Genomic DNA, 27,153 nt, shown 5'->3' with positions numbered 1-27,153 from the left:
GTATTAACTGTGTGTACATTAATTGAATTCATTATCCTATTTCATTAGATGTAACAAATTCGTGACTTCACATGTAGCAGGTAAATAGATTAAAATCAGGTTGAAACAATATTTTTGACGCGTATCTTAGCAACAATATGTGTATAATCTCCTGATTTTCTAACACGATTAGTTTCTATTGTTTATTGTTTGTTGTTTTTTTTTCAATTAGTGTTGTAGCTCCACCTGACGTAGAGCTGTTTAAGGAGCTGAAAAGATTTTAGGTTAATAAAACCATTGTATAATGTGATAGTTTAGAGCCTGTAAGTTTGTTTTTTGTGGTAATACACTCATTTATATAATAGCAAATAATATTTAATAATTAGGCTTTATTAAGGAATTTTTCTAAAGTTCATAATTACACCCAATGCAAAAAATGTCCATTCATATGTTAAATTTTAAAATAATATTAATATATTAAATAATTAAAATATATTCCACGTGCGTAATGGTTGAACTGTACGAATAAAAACATTTAAAAAAGAGATTTAACAATCGCATCTAGGAATAAAGTGGACAGGATGTTGATTTTAGTGACTTAACTTATACTGTTGAAATGGTACTTAAAAAAACATTAGTACGTTATAGCAAAATTACAGTTGATTTAGTGACTTAACTTATACTGTTGAAATGGTACTTAATAAAACATTAGTACGTTATAGCAAAATTACAGTTGATTTAGTGACTTAACTTATACTGTTAAAATGGTACTTAATAAAACATTAGTACGTTATAGCAAAATTACAGTTGATTTTAGTGACTTAACTTATACTGTTGAAATGGTACTTAATAAAACATTAGTACGTTATAGCAAAGTTACAGTTGATTTAGTGACTTAACTTATACTGTTGAAATGGTACTTAATAAAACATTAGTACGTTATAGCAAAGTTACAGTTGATTTAGTGACGGTGAAATAAGATTTACCAGCTTTTAAATTTCTTCTAAGAAAATGTTTTTTATCTCAGTAACTGTAGTTTATTTGGTCTTCAAAAAAGTAAAGCTTTATATATAACAAAGACCTTACGCTACAAGCTTGGCCTTGCTTTTAAACGTGTTACAAGTATGTGTGCAGTAACAATATCGGTAACTTGTGTGAAAACAGATCAAATCACAAATAGAAACGAAGATATACATTTCAGAACAAATTTTCGGTTGAACGCCCCTACAACCCCATTAACAAGGTTGCCTTTAGTCTTTCTGCACAGTGTGATTCTGTGGAGGGTAATTGGTTGGGTGTCAATAAAGCGGTACAAAAACTGGCCAAAGTCGAAAGTTAGGCCTAAATGCTCATATTACCTTTCACAGAGAAGTAAGAAATTCTCTGACTGGTAACATTCTTCTACACAACTCCGGGTACAGTTTTACAGCTACGGGTGCTGCGATTTGGTTTTGTAATTACGCACGTTTTTCTAATAGGCCGTAAAGTCATCAATTATCACGACCAAATAAAATTCGAGACATACAGATATATCCCCCCAGCTGGCCGGCCACACACAGTGGTTATTTCGTCGAGAATAACGCCGTACAGCCGGTGCACCAAGTGCTTTGTCTTGATCTAATTTTGGTAGTTGTTCGTTTCACTTGCGGTGGTCTAAACCTAAAAGTATCTCTTAATGTTCTCACGTATAACATTTTAATATAAACGTTTAACATTAATATTAATATAAAACACATGAACTTCAAATATAAGTTTTACTTACTCTAATATATTCTCGAAATAACACTTATACTTTAATCATAATTTTGTACATAATACATTTACACTTTAACAGCAATTTTGAAATAATACGCTTCATTTACGTTAAATATTAAACACGCAGACTAACCTTATTTTTTAATACAACTCTATAATCAGCATTTAAAATAGTAAAAAACTTACAATTTTAATACGATTCCATAATAATTGCCAAATATTAATAAACATATGTACATCTTGGTGTTTTGATATAGCGCTTTGTTTATGTGTTTTGCACAGTCAACACAAAATTATTCTACAACACAAACCAGCATCCAATTAGTATCTCAAAAAAGTGCGCATGTGCGTGAGAATATTTATACTGCTAATCAGTAATACGAATATTTCGATAAGTTATCGTGAACAGTTATTTAATTAAGAACGTGTTATAGTATTTATAATGTATTTTTTACATCTCGTAATTTCCTAAAAGTTTAAAATACCTTGGGCCAATAATAAATAGACCATTACAATTAGGTGTGTAAATGATAAAGCAAATAAGCCTTGTTTGTTTTTGGTACAACAATATGTGTATTTACACATCCTCCTGAAATCGGTTAAAGAATAATAGTCCTGTTTATTTTGATGTATTGTCCCTATCATTGCTAAGTTATAATGACACTTCAGGATGGATTCTTTGTTGACTGAAATTAAAACATCTTAAGTTTATGTCTGGTCTTTCCTTGGGATTGAACACTTAACTGCCCGAAGACAATCGTTATATAATTATAATAATAATCTAGTAATAACGTTAATTGTATTAAGTAACTACTTGATCATAATAATAATTAAAAAACTGCCACAGTTACAAAAGCCGAAAAATGTTCATCCTGAGCAAACTGTTCAAATGTCATTAATTTACAAAAGTCCAGTGTATACGAATACACGTGCTATTTGTTTCGAACTGAAAATACTAACAAGTTGAGCCAACTTCTTCTTTGATACGAGTTTTGATACATTTAAAGCAATCGTCAAGGAACTAGGAATGGAATGTTTTATTCCTTATGAAGGTTATACTTGTATTATCAATATTCAGGGTTTTGGAGTACCGCCAAGGTGAAGTAGAAACGGAATGTTTTGTTCCTTCTGAAGGTTGTACTTGTATTATCAATATTCAGGGTTTTGGAGTATCGCCGAGGTGAAGTAGGAACGGAATGTTTTGTTCCTTATGAAGGTTATACTTGTATTATCAATATTCAGGGTTTTGGAGTATCGCTGAGACGTAGTACAGTTAGAAGTTTAGCAGATGAAATTTCGAGAATGTAGGCTACTCTGCTCAAATAAGTAAACGTTAACTTCGTTGCTTTGAATGATAAGACAATAATTGAAAGATACTTGTGATTGATTGGGTATGTTATGTTGACTACGTTATGAATTTGGTAAACGGAATTGAAAACAGCAAAATGAATTTAGTTGAAAGAGGAAATTGAATAATAACAAGGTAAACCCGTTCAACAAAAAAGTAGGCATTATCAAATTATTTAAATGATTCAAGTTAGAAAGATCGTGTGATGATTAGAGGTCCAAACATTAAGAAATAAACTTAGGCAAATAATTAGCTTGGCTTGATATTTTGTAAATGCTCTTAACACATTGGTTTGGATGTTATATAAATAGCATCAGGCTTGTAGATTTACTAGAGCAAACAGAAATCATTGTTGTAGAATGATAGATAACAAACGTTTAATAATTGTATCTAGAAGTCTGATATGAATTTACAATACATATTCATTGGAAGAAAGTGGTGTATATCAATTTTGACAGACAATACATCGTAATTTGGGGGAAAAAAATACTTGCCTAACATTTCGGTTTGTCGTTAAAAGTCTCCTAATCTAAACTTCAGTTTAAATAGAGGGCGCCACGCATCAATAATATTATGCTGCCATGACCAATCAGACGCAGCGTTGCTCTCTATACTTGAGCCATTCTATTATTCTCAATTATTCTTTCTGTACAGCAAATGGGACGTTTCAGAGAACACGTTTTAGAATCATCCTGACCAATCAGGAACAAGTATTACTACCAATAACGTTTAAGAGAGATAATTAGTCGATCAAAATGCTGGCGAAACAGACAAAATTAGCGACCTTCCGATTTTGTTAAGGGTTGTAAAGTAACTTACGCTGAAACACGTTAAAGTCTGACCTCAGTAGAGATTAACGTCTTCAGGTGCAACTGGAGCGTAAGAACGCTAAAAGCATATCAAGTTGACCAGCAGTCATAGGGGTCGGTTCCCATGTCAGCATGATGCCTCAAGCTCCGACCCCAATAATGCCCGTCTCGACTAAACCGAAGTTACCGTTCTCTATCGAGTCGCTGGTGGGGAAGGACACTGATGAATCTGGAGCGGACATCAACACTGCTACACCACAAACAACTCATATTCGGACCTCTATTCCTGAATCGTTGCTTACGCATTCTGTTCCAACATTTCCTGGAACATTTCCTCCAGCTCGGCCTGTTACGGTTTGTCTAGGTCACGGAGAACCGCTCTCACCATACCTTTACTCACCGGTTTCACCCGCATATCCTCCGATATCCTCGTTCTTCGTCGGTCGGGAGTCCCAATATCCTGTGTATCCCTGGTTACTAGCGGCGAGACAGCAAAGATTTTTTCCACCAAGATTAGCAGGTCAGTACAGGAAAAAGATTTATAAAAACAAACAGTTCACACATAACGTAATACATTTTACTTATAACTAGGCTTAAATATCAAGTTTTGTTCTGCTTTTCCACTAACTTATTTACTCTGTAATCTTTGTTTCTATGTGTCACGTGAAAATACATAATACTTGTCAGGTATTATCATTGTAATTGAGAAGACAGTGAACAAAACGATTTTACTCTTTATAAGGTCGACGACTAGTGAAATTCTAAAACATTCTAAAGATAATAAGTACATCAATGAAGAGCTATAAATTTTGTAAAATGGGTAAAAAAACCAAAACCAGACAAACCACAATTTATGAAAAAGGTGAATAATTAAAAGAAAAATTGTATTTTTTTTACTTAAAAATGTAGCAAAAATTCTCGTGCTGTTACCCCTTATAACTAAGAGCTGAATAAGCATACATATTTCTTTCAGTATTGTGAAAACAAATTAGAGACGTTTTGGTGCAGATGACAAATAAAATGATATGGAACTAAATTGTTTTTTTATGATGATTTCTGTCGTCAACAGTTACCAAATGAACAAATGTATTTCCTTATTGTTCTTGTGTTTGAGTACTAGATTTTGACAGTTTTTGGAGTTTGTTTTCTCTATTTTGGATTTTACACTCTTGTGTTCTCTAGAAGGTTTGTTTGTTTGTTTGTTTGTTTGTTTTGGGAATTTCGCACAAAGCTACTCGAGGGCTATCTGTGCTAGCCGTCCCTAATTTAGCAGTGTAAGACTAGAGGGAAGGCAGCTAGTCATCACCACCCACCGCCAACTCTTGGGCTACTCTTTTACCAACGAATAGTGGGATTGACCGTCACATTATACACCCCACGGCTGGGAGGGCGAGCATGTTTAGCGCGACGCGGGCGCGAACCCGCGACCCTCGGATTACGAGTCGCACGCCTTACGCGCTAGGCCATGCCGGGCCTCTCTAGAAGGATCGGCAAAACAAGAAACTCTGTTGGTGAGGGTTACGACTTCACGTGAACTTCCCTTTCCGAGACGGTTTTGTCAAACCATTTTATTTTCTATAAGTATACCTCTCCGACTAGAAGAGTGTTACATTGTTTGCATTGTTACGTTTTATTTAGACGTATGAAATTAAGTACTTCTCTAAATAGAAACTGTTTACATTGTTGACATTGTTACGTTTCATTTAGACATACGAAGCTGAGTTCCTCTCTAAATAAGAGTGCTACATTGTCACGTTTCATTTAGGCATACGCAAATATTGTTGCACCAAGAGTTCAAAATGTAAGCTACGAAAATTTTCTTTCCGTGTCAAGATATTTGGGCGTCATTAAAAAAGAAAGGTAAGCCTTGCAGAAGAAATTATGCTCCTCAAACTAAAATGTCACAAGGAATATAAACTTACAGTTAAATCAGTTATCACATCTCTCTTCGTTACAAATTAAAAAGATTCTGCATAAAAAGTTCAGTGTAATTTTTCAGGTGACAAACACTTCACCAGACTTTGAAATAATACAAACTGTTACCTTGTACAACAACTCTGGTGGATAACAGTGCCATCTGCCGACTTATTTTAAATTAAATCATTCTTGAAAACAGTATCGAGTTAGTATATATGTAAAAACGGTTCGTTTGGGTTGAGAAAATATTTTACGTAGAAGAGCGAACAACGTTGACCGAAGAAGGTCGAAACGTTGTTCGCTCTTCTACGTAAAATATTTTCTCAACCCAAACGAGCCGTTTTTACATATATATTTCTCTACAAGTGGGTTTTCTCGACATCACTGAGTATCGAGTTAGGTTTATCCTTGTTATTTAAACCATGAAGAATAACACACACAACAAAAAACAGCAAGTAACAATGAACTAGACTTGAAAAACTGAGAGTATTAGGAAGAATGACCTTTTAACCTTTTACCTCCTGATCGAAGACGAAAACCTTTTTTAAAAGAAGTTCATTTTGTCATTCTCATTATTTTCAGTTTCTCGGACTAACTTGCTAAACATGACTTTTATATCTTAATGAACTCTAATTTTTCCCTATAGCTTTTAATCGTTTCAACAAATTCTGTGTTCATGTAGTCATTTTCGTAAGGCATTGACATTCAGTAAACATTCAGTAAACATTCAGTCCTAATTATCTCCCAACTTTGACTTTGTAAACAAACAAAAACAATTTTCACAAACAAACTCTAAAAGTAGTCGCTATAGGTAATGCAGTCAGAGAGCAGCAGTCCGGTAATGTTTCCTTCTTATAGAAGGATAAATAAATTACCTTTCTACACACTTCTTCTTCCTAAGCAGATGATTTAGGATTCAACCATAAATTGCCGTATTTTTCGATTTCTTGAAACTTGTATTTTACAGTTTCAAGAATTTATTTTCTAGCCAAACAAAGCTTGCTATCGAAACAAATATTGGAAATGTCTTATGAACAAATAACATCGTACGTGCAGAGAATTCTCTCACTTTACGCTGAAAATATACGGATACACATGAAAAACAAATCGTAAATTTCTAAATTATTCTCTACACGTTCTTGGTAAACGTGACTACTCATATTTGAAAGAAACCAATGAAACTGTTTCTTAAACATCACGTAATGGAATAAAAATTAGGTGCTGATTTTCTAATGTCTCCAGTATTTCAAAAAATAATGACGAAAGATGACACTTACCTTGGTATTGAAAATGTTTAAAGTAAGAACTCTTTGTCGGTAATACCATCTATACATAAACTCTAATTACGTCATAAACCATGTTGGCATGTTCTACCAATGTTATTTTGATGATTTTGTTTTGTTAGAATTATTAGGATGCTTATTGGCTCGTTAAAGCTGATTTTAAAAACTAATACGACTTTAGTTTTTATATATCCTAACTTGTATATTGATGTGGTGTACAACTTCATACCTTTTTTGTTTTCCATTCCAAGTTTACATGTTTGTTGTTGATTTGGAGTCGTTAGGATGTTCATATACTAACATACAACTTTTGCCTATATGACAGAGTTTGGTTGTCAGGCTAATCAAAGTAGAATAACATATAATATATTAAGATTTCCAAAAAATGGCTTTCATTTACTACTATAAAAATAAAATACGAACTTTAAATCTTATATCTTGCTGTCTTATAAAGTTTATACGTATGTTGGTTTCCATATTGATTGTTCTTGTGATTAAGTTTGAATTCGCTAGAGTTATAAGGAGCTATTTATACGAATAAATATAAATTTGATGGTTCTAACATTTAATATTAGTGCTTCCGTTTCGTACACGCGAGATACTACTTAACTGTTAAGATGATTTAATTTCAGGTCTTAATTAATAGTATTTAATGCTTTGATCAAAATGATCTTATGATGTACAATAATTTACCTAAAATACATTGATCAAATCTGATTACAGAAAATTCATGTGGAGACTAATTCCATTAGTAGCAACCTATTACTTCAGAAGTTAACCTATGGGTTTTAAAGTCCATTTATAATACTATAGGATGTCCAAAAAGACTGGAATCACTGACTTTTTAATTAATTTTATGGAGCGTGTTCCACGAGCTGTTCTTGTATTTCAAAACACGTTTATAGCCGCTGTTTTTATTATTTCTGAACGCTGCGAAGCATATTCATGTAATTGTCAACGGTCTACACTGCCATACTTTTTAGATTTAGCTAGTAACTTCCCAACAGCACTGTGAGTGCTCTTTCTCTCTCTCTGGATGGGTGTATTAAATTCGGCAGTATTATTTCGCTGGAACCAATATTTGTGCTTTGATAGCTTTCGTCAGTCACATATCTTAAATTATTGAAAGCTGAAACTCACCTGTGCTTCCAGAGGTTTTTAGGACACCGTGTTTAATAGTACTAGCACACTATAGAAATTGTTTAAAAAAATAAATGATTCCCCAATAACCGGTTTGGCTACGAAGTCCTGCATAACACAGATACGTAACATTTGTAAAATAGAGGTTTAGCTGCTTAGCCCTGCTTCCAGAGTTAACATTAGTTTGCAATCAGACCGTAGCTGTAGCTGACTTAAAGGCTGCTCTTTAAAAAACATAGAGTGCAATGATAAAGTTTTCACAAATGTTATCACAAACCGTAATAAAACCATTACTTCTTTACTTAATCGACACAATTATTAGTACAATTATTGAGACTCGTGGATTTGTACGAAATGTTTAAAGGGTCATTATGTTGAAGATTTTGTGTGTATATATATAGTGTTATTCACATTTTCACATAAAGAGAAAAACATGATGTGCCATTTTTATTTTATAAGTGTAAAAGATAATTATAAGATGTAAAATATAAGTATTATTTTTATACATAAAATAATTAGAATTATAATACAAATTGCAAAGCACGTCCTTTAAGATATAGGATGTTATGGGAACTGTACAGTGTAATATGTACATATAGGATATGGATGTTGTGGTAGCTCCGATATAATGTCTGTATTTAAGATATAGAATGTTATGGTAACTGTTCAATGTAAGATAAAGGATGTTGTGGCAACTGTACGGTATAATATCTGCATGTAGCATATGGGATGTTGTGCTAAATGTATGCTGTAATGTATGAATGTATTATATAGGATGTTGTGGTAGCTGTGTGGTGTAATATATTAATATATTACATAAGATGTTTTGGTAACTGTACAATGTAATATATACATGTAAAATATAGAATATTGTCGTAACTGTACTGTGTAACATGCATGTAAAACATAGGATGTGGTAACTGCGATGTAATATGTAGGACATGAGATGTGATAACTGTATGGTGCAGTATATCGATGTTAGAATATGAAGTATGGGATGTTGAGATATGTTGTGTAATATATGTACAATACAAAAGATATAAAATTCAGTTGAATGATGTAATATATTGATGTCAGGCTGTAGAATATTTGTGGGAAGGTCAGTTATTTTAATACGAGATGCAAAGAGAAGGAGGTTTGTGTTCAAGAGTAAGATGAGGGCCAATATAAAATGTAACCTAATGTTTAGTTTTCTGATTAGTTTGTGGTAGTTTTCGTGATGATGGAAGTAAAACTAAATCTGTGTTCAAGTATTTAGCTTTTTAAGCTAATATTGCACAGATAAGTACGCTGTCTCTATAGGAGTGGTTCTCTAAACGTCGTCTTCAAGCTGTGTTTTCCGGCCGCAGCAGGTGTGAAAAGTAACGAGGGCATATAAACTAAGCCGTTCTAGCGGGAAACTGTTAACGAACCGAAAACCAGTCATTAAGTGTAACGTTAAAAACCACCGACAGATATAAAGTATCCAGCTTAGTGTATAACCACGTGACTGGAATAGGGTCGTGCTCTACTAGCCCAGGGGACCTCTCGCTAAGTCCAATCGAGGGTTGTCCATAGTTTAGAAAATCCAAGGTTATAGGTCAAAGGGGCTAAACTTGCTTGTCGACATTTTTATAGCCGGTTCAACTTGTTAGAGGGACATAGAAATGGGAAACACGCCTGACGTGTCTCTTCTTGTTGAAATAAGAGTTCCTGAAATATACTTTCTTGAATATTTAAAATGCCTTAGGGTATTAACCTTTCTCACTAAATGTAAATTATCTAGCGAAAACAGTTCATTAACGGTCTCTTTAGCCTCAAGGATAATTGTTTAGTGTCTAGAAAATCATAAATCACTGAGGTTGGAAAATACCTATTATTACTATTATGAGCAAAAATATAATTGCAGTTTTTGCATGACGATTTTAAAATATATATGAATGGCTTACAGTTACAAATTTCCAGTGTTACATGAAATGGTTTCATTACCAGGAAACTCGTTTCGCCCTTCAGTTCCTAACTCTAACTGTCTCTGTCAGCTTATGAGATTTGTTTGTCTTTCAGCTGTATCGTCCCCTTTATCCTTGAAAACTGTAGTAAGATTTTCAAGTCAATTTCACGAAAATGAATCGTTCTGACGTCTACAAACAGCCGGCAGCCAAAGTATTATTCTGGATTTTACTTCTACGTCAGTTCGCTCTTTAGATTTTAACATCTTTTGTTTTTATACCTAAATATTAAAATAACAATTCTGATAGGTAACGAAACGGCTTCAAATTTGTCACTTAAATGGCATGGTTAGTTAAAAAAATACAGTTTTGCTATTTTTAGAGCAGTTTTTTTCTGGATACTGCTTTATAGTTCACAATTTTAAATGGATTTGTATATAAATATTTTATTTCTTTCATCCACCCATAATGTTAACTTTGATACATTGTATGTCCTGAAAGGCCTGCTGAACCAATAACATGATCATAATAGAGTAAGACGTATTAAGAAAAAACAACAACTCTATCGTGTAATTAATTACACGGGTAATTATACGTTTCCTTCTAGAATCACAATTTTCCTCTACGTCTTCAAATTCAATTGCTTATTTTTCTATTTATTTAGTGAAAAGCTACGCAATGGACAGTATTCGCTCTGTCACCACGGAGAATCAAACCCCTAATCTGAGCGTTGTAAGTCCTTCATTTCCGCTTATACACCTTGGAACCGCCAAATAAAAGGAAACGATTAAACTGCACTAAGTCGAGATTCTTTAGAGACCAATAAACGTCAGAAATTGAATAGTATATTTCGTTACACCAATATTCAGCATGTTACTTACACTAATATTTTTCACCAATGAATTTTAAGGTAAATACTGTTTACTTTCGTTTATTGTTTATTGTTACATTCACACAGATTCAAACCAAAACGTCAAATGACTTTCAAAATTATAAATTTATAGATAATACTACGCTTACGTTATGCTTAGTATGTAATAAGTGCCATTAAAGCTCATGTTAAAACTACTATTAGTTTGTAGCAAGAACGTATTATGTCATTATTATTATTACAGTGTAAATACTTTGCTTTATAGTTTATAAAAGAGTTACCATTAGCGTGTAACCTATTTTATTATAGCTTACACCTTGTTTATCGCTATTCTATAACTCACGTTTTTATAGCTTATTTTGTGGATATCACTAGTGCGTAACGTGTTTGGTTACCTTCTTATTTGCGGTTAACATATTTATGTAATGTTTCATTACAACTTTAGTTCTTATCGTGTATATATTAAATTCATTACATATAAAGGAAAACGTGTGTGCGTTACGAATCACATTTAACTAACAACACTTTTCATCGATATCAACGTTACGCAAATATCTAACAGGTTTGCCAAAAACACATGAACTATTGTTAGTGCGTGTAGTACGTATTTAAACCAATTTCAATGAAACCAGTTCCAGGTTACATTATGAATCACTTAAAGGTTTTAACAAACTTTGTGGAATAATCAGTGATGACGAGAAACCCACTTGTTGAGAAATTTATATGCAAAAACGGCTCGTTTGGGCTGAGAAAACACTTTACATAGAAGAGCGAACAACGTTTCGACCTTCTTCGGTCATCGTCAGGTTCACAAAGAAAGAGGTAACTAACCGGAAGCTGACCACATGTTTGAAAGGGGTTGTGTAACTGTGTGTCGAAATGTAGAGGGCGGTATTAGATGTTTGAATATATAATTTTATTTATTATATTAATATAGGTATAAAGGCGTTCCTTTATATTGGTTTATTTTGGGTTTAAGTTGTTGTATAAGTAAGGCTTCTTTAATTTTACGTTTGTTTATGTTTGTTTCTTTATTTAGTATTTGAGTGTTTTCTATGGTTATGTTGTGTTTATTTGACTTGCAGTGTTCGAAAACGTGTGAAGGTGACTTTTATGTTCTTTGAATCTGGTTTCCATTTTTCTACTTGTTTCTCAATATAGAAGTCGTGGCAGTTATCACATTGTATTTTATAAATAATGTTGGTGTGGTGTTTGTCAGTGTAGTTTTACATAGTATAGACCTCAGTTTTGTGCCGGGTTTTGAATAAATTTGGTATTAATTGGAATGTCATATTTTGTTACTAATTTTGCCAAATGTTGGTTATTTGTTTGCTGATGTCGGGATATATGGTATACAGCAGTATATGGTTTCGTGGTTTTTGATTCGTGAGCTGTATTTACTTTAGTTGGTTGATTTTGCTTTCTGTCTAGGTGTGTGCGTATAATGTTTTCTACGGTTTGTGGAGGAAACTTATTGATCTTGGTGAAGTATTGTTTTATTTTGTCTAATTCATCGTTAATTTTATCTGGTGAGCATAGTTTTATGGCTGTGTTTATTTGGTTTCTTAGTATGTTGAGTTTTTGTTTTGTTTCATGTGCTGAGTCCCAAGGAATGTATAGTCCAGTATGGGTGATTTTTCGGTGGATTTCTGTTTGAAATTGTGTATCAGTTCTTGTAATTTTGAGGTTAAGAAATGATATTTGATTGTTTTCTTCCTGTTCACATGTGAAGTTGATGTTGGGATGTATAGAGTTATGTAAAGTGTTTTCTCAGCCCAAACGAGCCGTTTTTGCATATAAACTTTGTGGAAGCTGTTAATGTGCCACCATATGAAACTTTGCCCAGGTGAAGATAATGACAGGTAATAAACATACGTTTTGTATTTAAGTGTAATTATAAAACACGTATAAACTTCGCTTATTTTCTTAATCAAATGCCGTGACTCTTCTGTTAATGTGGTTTGTTCTTTATTTTTGAAAATTGTGGTAAACATTGCAAATGCAGTACAAATGTTGAAGTAAAACACGCTTGACGTAAACAAGATCATATAAAAAAAAATCGTTCCACAAATGTTTGTTTCACATGATACAAATATATATATACTTAATTAATCCATTCAGCAGTTGCTAAAATTAGATAACCAGGTTTTCTTTTAGCTTAGAGAGCGATATACAGCGCGACTATCACACTTGTTCGCTGTTGATTTTAACTGTTGAGGAAACAGTGAACAAACGTATTTCAGTTAGATGAAATTAATAGAAAGTAAAGCTAGTTTATTTAAATAGCTTATCCGATAAAATCCTAGTAATGCAAGGAAATAAATTATATTTAAACAGGCCGCAGAGAAACCTGATATTTATTCATGTAAACTGTGTTGAATTTCCTGAGAATTTATTTTCCACAATGGCCACAGTGCACATAACTCATTGTAAGCTTTGCATAAGAATAAAATAAACAATCTTCGCTAAAGACCATTCTGTAATAATAATTTCATTATCCAACTTACAACTTCAATATTGTTCTAACACTGAACAAAACTCCTTATAGTGTCTTGAGTGTAAATTTAAATTTAATAATACATTATACTCTACGAGCGCAGAATACAAATGTCTATTGTTCATGAAATGTTAAAGCTAATTTTCGGATAGGGGTTAATTTAAAGCGTAAATTCGAACGTGTATCGAAATACTTGCGTTTGCTAGTAGGTGGGAATTAATTAACACGTAATTAATTTTGTTAAAAAAAGCAGAAATAAAGAAGTGTCTTTCTACAAAATATCAGATTGAAATTTAAAGAGAAAATAAAGAACTTCTTTAGAACATTTTTTCATTAGGTTAAAAAATACAAAATATTTATGATATTTTTTGTCATCTGTTGTGTCAAGTTTAAAACGTAAACTTTTTTAAGCTAACAATGATCATCAAAGATTCAGTACCTAATTAAAACAAAATTTATGCCCAAGTGCCTGCTGGGAAGATTTCTTTAGACAAATGGGTCTCTTCCTCATAAAAGTAACGACATTAAGTCGTTCTGTCGCCAGTATTTATGAAAACTGTAACAGTTCATAGTATTTCTAACAATGTTAATGTCCTTTTTTTTAAATGTTGTTTATAATGCCTTGTTACTTTTTTGACAGGGATAATTTACTGGTTATCATAGCTAACATCTAATTGTTTGAAAGACAGAAGATTAGAAAAATTTCGAACCGCTGGCTTTAATTAATTAATGATAAAATGTTGTATATCTCTTCTATTTCTTGTGTTCTGTTCGTTAATAGACATACATATTTTACATTTAATTTTAACTCCGTTAAACTTTTAGTTATTCGCAAGTAAAAATATGTTAAATAATAAAACGTATCACACATATACACACATATACTATTAAAACTTTAGGGTTGAGGTAATGATGCCACAAAGAGAATGTAAAAACCAAGACAATAGCCGGAAAAATAATGATCTGTTGTTGATGAACTTATATCCACTAAAAGCCACATGTTTTTAAATAACATCAAACGTTAACAAGACATACAACTGTCATTTCTTGTAAAATAATAAATCAAACGGTTCGTTGAGCAACACAATAACTAGATCTGAACAGAGTGGTTCATGTCAATTTGGATCATTAAAAGTTAAAAAAAACATATTTCCCTAACACAATCTAATTAAACAAACTCGTTCCTTACACGCTAAACTTTTGTAAACTACTTTCTCTCTATGTGCTATCTTCCTTATAATAATAAATATTTTATAACATATACATGTGTAAGTTGACTTTCAGTTTCCGTTCTCTGATCAAGCACAAGTTCAAAGGTTACTGATATTAATAGGTGCTTTTAAAGTTATCTTATTATACTCGTTCATTTTAGAAAATTGTAATATGGATATCACCAATAGTACATGTCTTAGAGATTTTCAAATTACTTAATATTTACAAATTTTAACACGTCATACCAAGCCGCTAAGGCAGGAAGACATTTGTTTGATAATTTTCACGCCGACCAACACGTGGGTTAGCATCTCATGGATAAACCAGGAGAAAATAACTGGACAAGAGCACCCACCATCAGTTGAGGGTGACTCTTGTGACTAAATATTTGTATTTGACTGTCATTCTTGTAACTCTTTCACGGAACGTATTTTTGCGCCAAAGAGACGAGAACTCTGAATATTTGGATTGATGATAAATTAACTTCTCTCCAATATGTGTTGAGTGTTTACTTAAAAATAAATGAAGAATTATTAACTATTATTCCTGTTCAGTAGGCCTAATAAAGATACTACAGCCTTTAAACATGTCTATAAAATTATTAAATCTCCATTAGCCACCTACTTTCGAACTATTTCTCCCTTCCCCAATAATTACAGTACTGCAATATCTAACACTCTTTATTATTGATATTATACACGATACAAAATTTAACATATTTTTACCTGCTACACGTTTCTCAAGAGGCCCGGCATGGCCAGATAGCTAAGGCACTCGACTCATAGTATGAGTGTCGTGGGTTCAAAGTCCCGTCGCACCGAATACACCCGCCCTTTTAGCCGTTGGGATTTATAATGTGACGGTTAATCTCACGAGTAGCTCAAGAGTTAGTGGTGGATGGTGATAACTAGTTGCCTTATCCTGCTAAATTAGGGACGGCTAGCGCAGATAGCTTTTGTGTAGCTTTGTGCGAAATTCAAATCCAAACTTTTCTCTCGTGGATGGGGACTATATTTTTTTCTATGCTTATCTGTAGCTGTGTGTATATGTGTTTACAAAAAGAGAAACAGCATTCTGTGAATTTGAATTAGATCTAGTATAAGCAGTGAGCATCAGCAATAGACAAGTTGAAGTTTTTAAACATAAGAAAATCTAAACATTTAATGATTGAGAAAAAACACATACTCAAGACTTAGGAGTTAGATTATTACGATATTTGTCATACTCGATAAAGAATCTTATACAAGGTTAATTAAGAGTATTCTGTTTATGGATATTTTTTTTTTACTTTTTAAACCTTAATTATATTTACATTTGGAGATCAGTTGCATTAGTTTTTAAGTGATATTAAAAAATTCAAGTATCATGAATTGCAAAAAAAAACATAGTTAATGTTTTGTAATTAACGTGACTAGAATTGAGAACTTTTAACAGGAAGTTATGTAACACATGCGTTAAAAAACTAAGTTAAAGACTCAAACAGCTCAGAATAAGCCGTTCTAAAGTTTAAATTGCTGCCCAGTAGGACAGTAGCCAGCCAGCTGATCTCGTCATTGCAAGAGGTTTGTCTGGATCTTTGAAGGAAATAGCGTGGTTGACTGCTAAGTTTGTAATGCATCTACAGCTGAAAGTGAGAACCGTGTTCCTAGAAATTATGCCTCAAACCATGGGCCCCATGGTTGGTAGCCCGACACGCGAATCCCTAGGCCATATTCGATCTGATATAACTGAAGCGCATAGTGCAAAATAATGAAGGGAGAGTTTGCTGTTACTATGTCATAGGAGTTCTATGGCTTACATTTGGCTCAGCGTTAATCTTTACTATTCTGTCTCTGTATCTAGATTTCACATAAAATCCTTGATTTTTGAACCGACCCTCATGGCTCAATATAACCCACTAACTTTTAGGGGCCTTCTTCCAGACCTCCTTAATACACCAGCCCACTCTCCAGACCTCACGTAAAATCTTAAAGTTAACTGATTTTACAGGAAGAACCTCGCATCACTTTAAACTCATGTCCAGTATTTTTTTCAGCATGTAAGAAATAACGAGCTAGTTATAGGTCATAGTTTTTTTTTAAAAGGAAAATCCTGCTCACAGTATATCTGTGTGTGTGTGTATATATAGAACTATTGACAATATAGATGCTCATTATTTTATCAGGGCCCAACACACACAGTAAATATTTATCAAAACTTTAAGCCTCATGATGTTTATGAGACTAGAAACTGCATAAAAAACAATAACATCAAATTAATAAAAAGTGGGCCTCCGTTGGGACATTTGTACGTTTACGGATTTATAACGTTAAAAACCGGGGCTCGATTTCCAACATTGGACATAACAGACAACTCAATGGGGCTTTGCTCTAAATATAAGCAAAGAATAAAAAAATACATCGATAAATGTTTGAAACATTTGATTTCAAATACAGTGTTATGAGAAATGTGATTAAATTTTCCCCACTTTATATTTACAGTAGTATAATTGTCAGTTTAGCAGATATTTAGAGAAACTGAAAACCACAAAGAAGTTTCCTTTATTTCTCAATTCGATTGTTAGGCTCTCCAGTGGCACAGTAGCATGTATGTTTGCGGATTTACAATGCTAGAACACAGGCTTGAGTACTAGTGGTAGGCAGTGAACAGATAGGTCGTTGTATAGCTTTGTGCTTACCTTTAAACAAATCAAGACGACTGATTGTTAGCTATGGAAAGGATAATACAATCACACAAACAACGATAATAAACACATGAACTACTAGATTTAGTCCGTTGGTTACTTAAACCTGAAGATAAATTATCCGCAACAAAACTATATAAACGTTTAAAGCGATACACTAAGAATGGATATATTCACCAAAAAAGGACTCAGCTTAGCCAGGCGGTTAGGGCCCTAGACTCGTAACCTGAGGGTCACGGAATCGAATTCCCGTCACATCAAACATGCTTGTCCTTTCAGCTGTGGTGGTGTTATAATGTGACGGTCAATTCCAGTATTCGTTAGTAAAATAATAGTCCAAGAGTTGGCGGTGGATAGTGATCAACAGCTACCTTCCCTCTAGTATTACACTACTAAATTAGGAACGGCCAGCGCAGGTAGCCCTCGCGTAGTTTTGCGCGAAAGTTTAAAACAAACAAACAAATCACCCCAAAAATGTGCTCTCCAAGTAAAGTTAACTATCAACTGAAAATAAAGAATGTTTAATAGATTGTATGTTAAGTGTTTGATCCTCATATTCGTAGTTCCGGATGTTCCTGGATTTCTACTTCACCCGTTCAGAAAACCGAAGAGAATCCGAACCGCTTTTTCTCCTGCCCAGCTTCTGAAATTAGAACATTCGTTTGAAAAGAATCATTACGTGGTAGGAACCGAGAGGAAACAGTTAGCTCAGAGTCTTAGTCTCACAGAAACTCAGGTGAGTAAATCATTTGCTCTTACAAAAGTTTCAGTAAGATACAAGTTTATTATCATAGAAACTCAGATAATATCTTAAATTCACACTATTTTAGAGGAACCTCTACGTTGGCTTTAAAGAAACTCAGGTGAATTATTAACTCAAACCTTTCACAAATTAAATGAGTTATTGGCTCAGCCTCATTAAAAATTCGAGTTATTAGAATATTGCACAGGTATTATAACTACAGAGAAATACAACTAGCCTTCTCATATTCGACTCCGTTTTTTTTTTCTTACCTTGGTGTCAGTACAACAACGGTAGAGTGGTAAGTAAGTATATATCATATTAGTTATGTCACTCATCTGAGAAGTTCTGTTATCTTGATAAATCATTCTAAATAAAGACAGAATATGCATCCTACAATAAATAAAAGGATACCATAAGTAATGATTTGATTCGAATAAGCTGCATATTCTCACAAAACAGTACAACTTTAAAACTTGAGAGTTTTTTTCATCCAGTGTCATTTCTACAAAGGCAAACTGTACTTGTTTTAGCCTAATTCCTATATTAACTATACTTTAATGATTCTTTATGACAAAGCTTTAGTGTCGTGTATTCACGATCTTATTAGTACGTTTTTCTTATGAACAATTGTAAATGTTTTTTTTTTAATGACTTAGATATCTTATGATAAAATGGCTTGATTCTAAACTGACTGTTCGTGTGATAACATGTAAACTTATTTCTACAAGTCTCTATATCCTATATGGCCATGTTTTCATTGGATAATCGTAGAAGGAATAATAGGTTAGTGGTATTTAGAGCCAATGTGTAGGCTAGAACTCAACCATTTTTAATTATACAAAAATACATGATAGACAGTCTGGTTTCGTGATAAGTGTTTACCTTTTTATCGAAAATAGTTTCAAGTTATGATGCCAGTCCTTATGATAATCGTTAAAAAAGAAGATTAGATTTTTAACAAAAGACGGATGTACTTCTGTCTAAAACAAACAATATTGATATTTTAACACATTTTAATTCGTCTTTTCACTGAAAACTAGCTTATAGCACTTCCTCCTCTCCATACTAGTATCTCTTCTTTCTTTGAAGCGATCACCCTGTTTGGTGGTTGTGGGTGGCCCTACTCTGGCATATCTTCCCCACCCATCTTCCAACACTCTTCTTCATCCCAGGCGACTGGTAACCCCTATCCCCTCTACCTCTCAGCAGCGCGCCGATGGATATGGTGTGTACAAAGTCAGGAGGCGATATAATCACTGTACGTGTACTATGCTAAACGATTTCGTTGAGATAAACCACGTGGTTTATGGTCAAACTGCCGCAATGCATTTTAAGTGTTGGTGCTACGACAACTATAATACCGCTTTGTCTAGGTGAAGCATGGCATCTCTTTAGATGAAGCATGACATCTCTTTAGTTTCTGTTTTTTAATTTTCACGAGTGACACATCGAAGTCATAGTTAGTTTGAAACTGATCAGCTGTTATAGAAGAATCATCCTCTTTTCAAATATTTCTGTTTGTATTTTCCAGACATTTCCCTTCTTTAAATACTTACTGTTTACGTTTCTTCCATTGAAAAGCTTATTTTCTTATTAGAATCAAGGCCTAACTGCGATGTTTAAAAAGCATTAGGTATGTGCGTGTGTGTTTTCTCATAGCAAAGCCACATCGGGCTATCTGCTGAGTCCTCCAAGAGGAAACGAACTCCTGAATTTAGCGTTTTAAGTCCGCAGACTTATCACTGGGGAAAATCAGTGGGTAACTAGAAGCAGGTCAAGAAGTTTATAATCTATTTTCCTCTTTTTAAATACGAAGAAGAACCTTAGCAGCAACATTAGCATCCTGGTAACTGTCGTATTGTTAACATTTATAAATATACAGTAGAAACATAGCAGCAAAGCAAAACCGTAGCAATTATCTTGATCTTTAACTATTTTTAACCTTAGAAGTCTACTGACTAAATGTAGCGGTACATTAATATGGAAACGCCTGTCATATATTTTGACTCACAATGTAATAGGTAACGCTTCAGATCACATTATTTCTTTACCGACCTAAAAATATGGTGAAATGATCACTCTGTGTAGCCTATAATGACAACGACAGCGTTAAGGACATCTCTAAGAACAGCGTATGGGTCTGACCGGGAAAAAAGAAGAAATGTTAATATTTTATACAATTCAGCAAATCAAGATTCAAACAAACAATGGGACGAGACGTCATTACAATCCAAACTTAAAAAGTCAACTCGACTGTCGCCCACCGTAGAATAGAAACACCAGACTTCCTCAGGTCAGAGAGCAGAGAATTTCTATTCTTTGATACAGAAATCAAGCGGAGAAATATCAGTGCTTGGAAGTGATTACTTCCTAGCGTAGCCCTAACGATCCGACTCCGACAATATAGCACAGAATCTCTGGGAAGTGTCGGCATGTCATCGAAGGCCGGGCAGGGTGTAAGGTTTCAGACTGCGGCCGGAGAGAGTGCAGAAACAAGAAAATAATTCACTTTAGTGCCGATAACACATGAAGAAACTTGTTGGTTAGTTAACAAGCGGAACGAGAGTGAGAAATGGTTTTAAAAATCTGCCCCGAAAGGGAATCTGCGAATAATTTTGCAAGAAGTAGCAGTAATGGTTGGTGAATGTTGAATAGCCCAAACTTGTCAATAGTGAGAACAGAATCTGGAATCGGCTCTGTCGATATATATTATCCTAGTTCTGTCATTTCTAACACGTGTTCTTTGTTTACTTGTCTCAAAACTTTATTTCCCAATCAAACTTACGTCATCTGTGTATAGTTTAAAGTAAACTATATTAAGAACATGTTACAGTCCTACTGTTAAACCGAGAACAGATTCTTTATTGAACTCTTGTTTTGACTTCCATTTTTTTTTCTGCAGATTTTACTTTTTTGTGTATGTTTGGTGTTTCTTTTCTTCTAAGTTTATACTAAATACAGTTAAGCCTTCGCCTGTTTTGTATGACATGTTAGAATAAGTTAGATGTTAAATATTCCTAAAGACAATATTTTACGTTATTCTGACCGATATTCAAACTGATATAACCCATGGTTAAATTATTTCAAAATTAGCAAGCTATATTAAGGAATTTTCGAGTTTTTTTTTTCCTGCCACTGTTAAGCTATATATATATATGCTTTAGTTTATAAAACATGAGTGAATGTGTTGCAGATATGCGTATTCTTTAAGCTTAAAACTGAATATTTACAGTTTCCTATAACGTGAAAATACAAAAACATCTTAAGACTCCAATTATCTAAATTAGTTTCAACACAATTCTGTAAAAGGGTGAATCTGTTTCGAAAAAAGAAAGTAATTCATTTTCATATACAGAGGGGTGCGTCTGCTTTATTAATAAACATTAATCCTACTACTACACGAATTCAACAAAACTTCCCCCAGAAACAAATTTCACTTTTTTTTTTTTTCAAGAAAACCCAGAAAACTTTAAACTGCTTTCCTTTGACGTTTCGGTAAATAATAGATATACAGACAAATCGACAGTGTACATTGTTGTGCCGTGATGTTATTACACGTTCTTAGAGCTGTAGCAAGCTTGGAAAAATCTTCTCACGTGACCAATAATTATAAAACACAACAGTTTGTCATTTTTATCAGAGTTGTTCAAAACTGATCGGAATGGGTATAGCTGTAATGTAAATATTTGATTATAGCATATACCAGTGTAAGTAGAAAATGTTAAAAATAACATCAGAAGTGGTAGACCTATTTGTATTAATTACTTCAACCAAATTATTTCTTATTTCGTACAAATGTTCAACTTGTTCTATATATGGCAAATATGTTTGGGAACATAATGTTTGTTTTCTTGTCATCTTTAATTTCTGTGTAATTCAGATGTTCTTATATATATATATTATCTATATCTTGTTTTCTAAATAAGATGAAATTACTAATTGACAATTAGTCCAAATCCTAATTAAGAATAATATTCTACACATGTACTCAGAAAAAGCGAGCCCAAGCCTGAACATGATTTTATTTATTTCAGATGCGCTGTTAATTTTTTTTAACAAGCATGATTAACTCTTGCAGTACCTGAGAAGCTGGCGTTTCTTTTCACAATTTTGTTTGAATTTTGTGCAAAGCCACATGAGGGCTATCTCCGCTAGCCTTCCCTAATTTAGTAATGTAAGACTAGAGTGAAGGCAGCTAGTCATCACCACCCACCGCCAATTCTTAGGCTTCTCTTTTACCAACGAATAGTGGGATTGACTGTTACATTATAATGCTCCCATGGCTGAAAGAGCGAGCATATTTGGTGTGACGGGGATTCGAACCCGCGACCCTCGGATCACAAGTCGAGTGCCTTAACCACCTGGACATGCTGGTCCCTTGTTACTTCATGATGTAGTTTGTAGCATCAACAATTAAACTTTTTGTAGATGTCTAGCGTTTTGAGTTAAAAACATATTGTTTTATATTGTGGCTGACATTTACATTTAGCGTATATCACTCTTAAAATGGGGAAAGGATGGAAATTACAAAATTAGTTTCACTGAATTTTATTTAGATTTAGTATACGACCTGCAGCAGTATGTTCATTACGATTTGATTGAAATTAATTTGTCCTGTGCCAATTTAAAATTAATGAATTTCATTTTTCATGAACAGCTAATGTTCATTCTTAAAATGAGCAAAATTTACATTGTTTTATTCAAAGAAGAATTTATTTCGTGAAGCAGTCATCTGCCTCTTTTAAAATTAAATAAAACGATGACCCCTAGATCAGAAAACTTAAAATAAACCAATCACCAGACCCTATCATTCCAAGGACAACGTTCTACCAAGTCTCAAGTCTGTGTAGGAAGAAGGCAGAGTGCCACATGGTTTGATAATCTTATGACCTATGCGTGAAGCTGAAACGAGAAGCACGAACTGATCTTATAGTCAAGCCATCATTCGTGAAATTTTGTCTGACGCATCGAAACGGTTTCCAATAGTTATTAATCAGTCAAACTGAAACGAAGCTACAAGGACAACAAGTTCCTGAAAACAGATTTGTCCAATAATCAAACTGTACTAATCCTGTAGCCATTAACTGTATCGAGATAGGAAGTTTGACCAGGAGATCTTCGCAGGAAGTCCATTAGCCTCTTCTTAAGTGACTAACACCAAAACCACAAGCACAGACTTCGACCACAAAGACAGTAATTGCTGGTGATCTAAAAACGGCGGAAGTAACCTCGATGCTACACGAGATAAAAGAAAAATATGATCCTTTTCCGATCGTGCTCGTGCAGCGTGAGACGTCAGATTGATGAATACGTTATATGTGGACATAAACTAACTGAATGGAGAGAAACGATCAGATTTTTACTATACACACGATGCTAAAATTTGGAAAACGTATCATAATAATGATAAACATAGGAGTTTCGTTTTCATCTAACATTGTATCGATTATTCCACCGAAAGATGCTAAAATTATCAGTTGAAAACTAAGTTCCTCTTTCTCTAAATTAACACAAGCATTGAATAGTTAAATAAGTTTACTTATTATTTTTTATATCCAGAGGTTTGTCGTATATGATTCAATGTTAGTAATTATTCTTGAAGTATCTTACTAAAAACTGATCATTTCCATTTGTAGGAAAATTGTATTCCCTACGTTAAAAATTTAGTAGATTTGATGATGAAATGGCATTTTAGAATTCTTACTTGGTTGTTAAACCATGCACTTGTTTTGTTTTTTTAATTTCGCGAAAAACTACACAAGGGCTATCTGCGCTAGCAGTCCCCAAATTAGCAGTGTGAGACTAGAAGGAAGGCAACTAATGATCACCACCCGCCGCCAACTGTTGGGCTACTCTTTTTACCAACGAATAGTAGGATTGGCCGTCATATTATGTTTTATCTGACGGGGATTCAAATCCGCGACCCTCAGATTATGAGTTGAATGCCTTAACAACCTGGCCATACCGGGCCTAATCGTGCACTTAGCAACGTGATTCTTATGCCAATTTGTAGTAACTATAAATTTACATAACTGAAGACTACAAGATAATTCTAGTTAAATATTACCTATACAGAAATACATATCTATCAGTTTTAAGAATCGTAAACGGTTTTAATTGTAGAAAGACATTAAAAAATACCAAAACAAATGTAATTCTTCTCAGCTACGTATATTTACACGGATGTATTATCTTCTAGTTTCTACTTCACTTTCTCAGTCATTTGGTTTTTCTGAGTTGTTTTTATTAAATAAAATGTATATATATATATACCATATACATATTTACATACTTAAAATAATAGTTTAATACAATGCAAAACATGTACGATTAAAGGTAACAGAAAAGTTATCCTTGGTACAAATGTATAACAACAAGAAGTGGACGATATCTAAAAATAACAGTGACAAAACTAACAGTGAGAGTTAAATATTTTGTGATATACATTGGCAGAAATTTACACACATCATGCTGTATAGCATTTCTTTGAAAAAATCAACAGATAGTTTTTACAAAAATTAATTTACGTTCTTGTGCACTAAAACGTACAGACAAACCTTGAAAATTGTTGTGAAATAGAAAAATCTTTCATCTTTGCTAACCGATGAAACGTTTCTTCACTTCACATCACGCAGTATACTTTATTTAAAAACTTTTTACTACAGCTGTTGCTAAGTTTATTTTATAACTTAAAGAATTTTTGCTATATATGGCTTCATTAGCGCTGAGTGAAAGTTCACCAATCCTAGTATATATAGTTAGGAACTTGTGAACGTGTTTGTCCTCAAGGAGTAAACCTCAGTGGTGTTAATGACATGTCACTGACTACAACAAAGTAGTTACAAAGCTTTATAAACCTACGCTGTGATTTGTAGTAATTGTTACGTTTCTCACTAGGTTAAGGTGTGGTTCCAAAATAGAAGAACAAAACACAAGAGACAAAAGCAAGAAGAGGGACAAGGAGGCGAGCACCGTGCTGAGCAAATGTCCCCACCTTCATCCCCTGCAAGTCCTCCAGGTTCTCCGATGTCCCCTCACTGGAAACTGTCTCCACATATGGAACAATGGAAGGTTGAAGATCAGCACCCCGAAGGTATGACCTCCGACCTCTATTCAGAACCATCGTCAACGATGACATCTCACAATATGTTGTAATGTCAAATTTTAAGATTAACGTACATATAATGTTGTTTTCATAACAGATATACGTACACAAACTCCGAACTATATCATAATAAACCACCTTTAACAGCTGAATAAGCAGATCATACTTTTTAGCGAAGGATTTTGTACCACGAAAAGAAGAAAAGTTCCTCTTTTGAATCGATGTCATGCGGTGTACAAAATTGAGATGCAAAAGGTATTAGTTTGTTTCTTAGAAAATGAGCACATGTGAACCTAGAGCGTAAAAACCTACTGCTGATTTAACTCAACGAGTGGAAGACATCTGTTAATAACGGTTTCTCAAACAGTAATTATGAGTGTTACACACTAGTGTTAGTTGAATTCAAGAAGATAAAGACGTACTGTGACGAATGTTCTCCGAAATGGACCACAAAAGTACTACACACTAGTGTTCGTTAGGCTCAAGAAGATAAAGATGTACTCTGACGAGTGTTCTCCGAAATGGATCACAAAAGTACTACACACTAGTGTCCTTTAGGTTCAAAAGGGTAAGGGAAAGATGTGCTGTGATGAGTGTCCTCAGAACTGAAATTATTATGTCAACAGATGTGAAATATCCAGGTTGAAATTGTTTCTCTACAGATGGATTTCTTGGCTGACTTCAGTACCAAAGATTTTCTTAATAAACTCATGAAATATTGTCTAGCAAGAGTTCCTAGGTGTATTGTTACTGAACAATTGAAGGTATATACTGTGTGTGTTAAGTTTCACACTTAATCACTGTTCCTTTGTATTATATTCTATGTTGTTTATATATATATATATATTGTAGAAGCTTATAATGTAAATATGCCGTGCTTGCATGACTTGTATATATCCAGTATGCGACAGTAAGTTCACATTAACTTTTTGTTTTTTGTTTAATGTTGTCCATACACTAAATATTAAATTATGTTTTATTAATATCCTTCCTTAGGATCACAATCAATAAACTAAATCTCTACTCATGTGCCAAAACAAAAACAAACAATAAAAATAGAACCTCAGTGTGTAATTATAACAAAACTTAGCGTAACAAATTAATATTTTTCTAATGTCTGTTTCTAATACAAATTTGCGTTTCCCTCGAATCATTCTGTTAATATATCTCATGTAAGGAGTATTTGTGGTTACTGCCCACTTCTACGTGGTGTGGTCATAATTTTCACTTACAATGAAACGTGTTGCATTTTAACTAAATTGGTTAGATTGTTGTAACTTTTCATAAGTTTTGTGAATGCTAGTAGACAGCTTCGTTTTACCTTTAATACATTTTGGTTATTGGAAAAAGACGGTTATCTGTTTTGTTTTTTTTAAAAACGACATAATATTCTAAAGTATTTATTATTGGTTCTGGCTGTTTAAAATGTATTGAAAAATATTTCTTTTTTAATTTAATGCTTAAGAAATGTGATTAATGCAGAACTCTGATTGCATGTCGTGTCTTTAGTCCATTACGTCCTGCTTCATTAATCTGAGTACGTCACTGTAGTTTTAGAATAACTACAGACAGTTATAGAGTTGTGTAGGATCTTGTAATTATTTATTGAAAATAAAATATTACTATGGCATTAGTGTCACCTGTGTATTGCTTTGACCTATAATAACGAAGAGAAGTTATCTTCTTGATAACTTATTTGTCAGCGTACAAATAAGATGACTTGCATATATTTACCTTAAACTTTGAAGAGATGGTATTACAGTTTCTCGTCTTTCTTTTGTTACATAGTCGTTCCGTCTATCTTTAATATTTCGAAGCATTTATTCATTTTTCTGATTAAATATCAACGTTACCTTTACAAAATCTCGTTTTCAGTCTAAG

At 33.5% G+C, this 27,153-nt stretch overlaps 1 protein-coding gene across 1 annotated transcript; it reads left to right on the top strand.

Moving 5' to 3' along the window:
• The first annotated feature begins 3,880 nt into the window (after positions 1 to 3,880).
• Positions 3,881 to 26,902, top strand: LOC143229299 (homeobox protein notochord-like). Its single transcript, XM_076461434.1, has 3 exons — positions 3,881 to 4,411; positions 17,986 to 18,158; positions 25,065 to 26,902. Exons 1-3 carry the CDS (start codon positions 4,024 to 4,026, stop codon positions 25,320 to 25,322), a joined length of 819 nt encoding a protein of 272 aa, XP_076317549.1. The 5' UTR covers positions 3,881 to 4,023; the 3' UTR covers positions 25,323 to 26,902.
• The last annotated feature ends 251 nt before the right edge of the window (positions 26,903 to 27,153 follow it).

The sequence above is a fragment of the Tachypleus tridentatus genome, chromosome 10 (assembly GCF_004210375.1).
Source record: "Tachypleus tridentatus isolate NWPU-2018 chromosome 10, ASM421037v1, whole genome shotgun sequence".
NCBI classification, from domain to species: Eukaryota; Metazoa; Arthropoda; class Merostomata; order Xiphosura; family Limulidae; genus Tachypleus; species Tachypleus tridentatus.
This window is presented reverse-complemented; position numbering and strand designations above follow the sequence as displayed.

Bases quoted from the DNA above. Each gene is read 5' to 3' on its own strand.
- LOC143229299 (XM_076461434.1), top strand. From the start codon at position 4,024: ATGATGCCTCAAGCTCCGACCCCAATAATGCCCGTCTCGACTAAACCG. The intron at 4,412-17,985 runs GTCAGTACAGGA...TCATATTCGTAG, and splicing joins TTTTCCACCAAGATTAGCAG to TTCCGGATGTTCCTGGATTT. The intron at 18,159-25,064 runs GTGAGTAAATCA...GTTTCTCACTAG, and splicing joins TTAGTCTCACAGAAACTCAG to GTTAAGGTGTGGTTCCAAAA.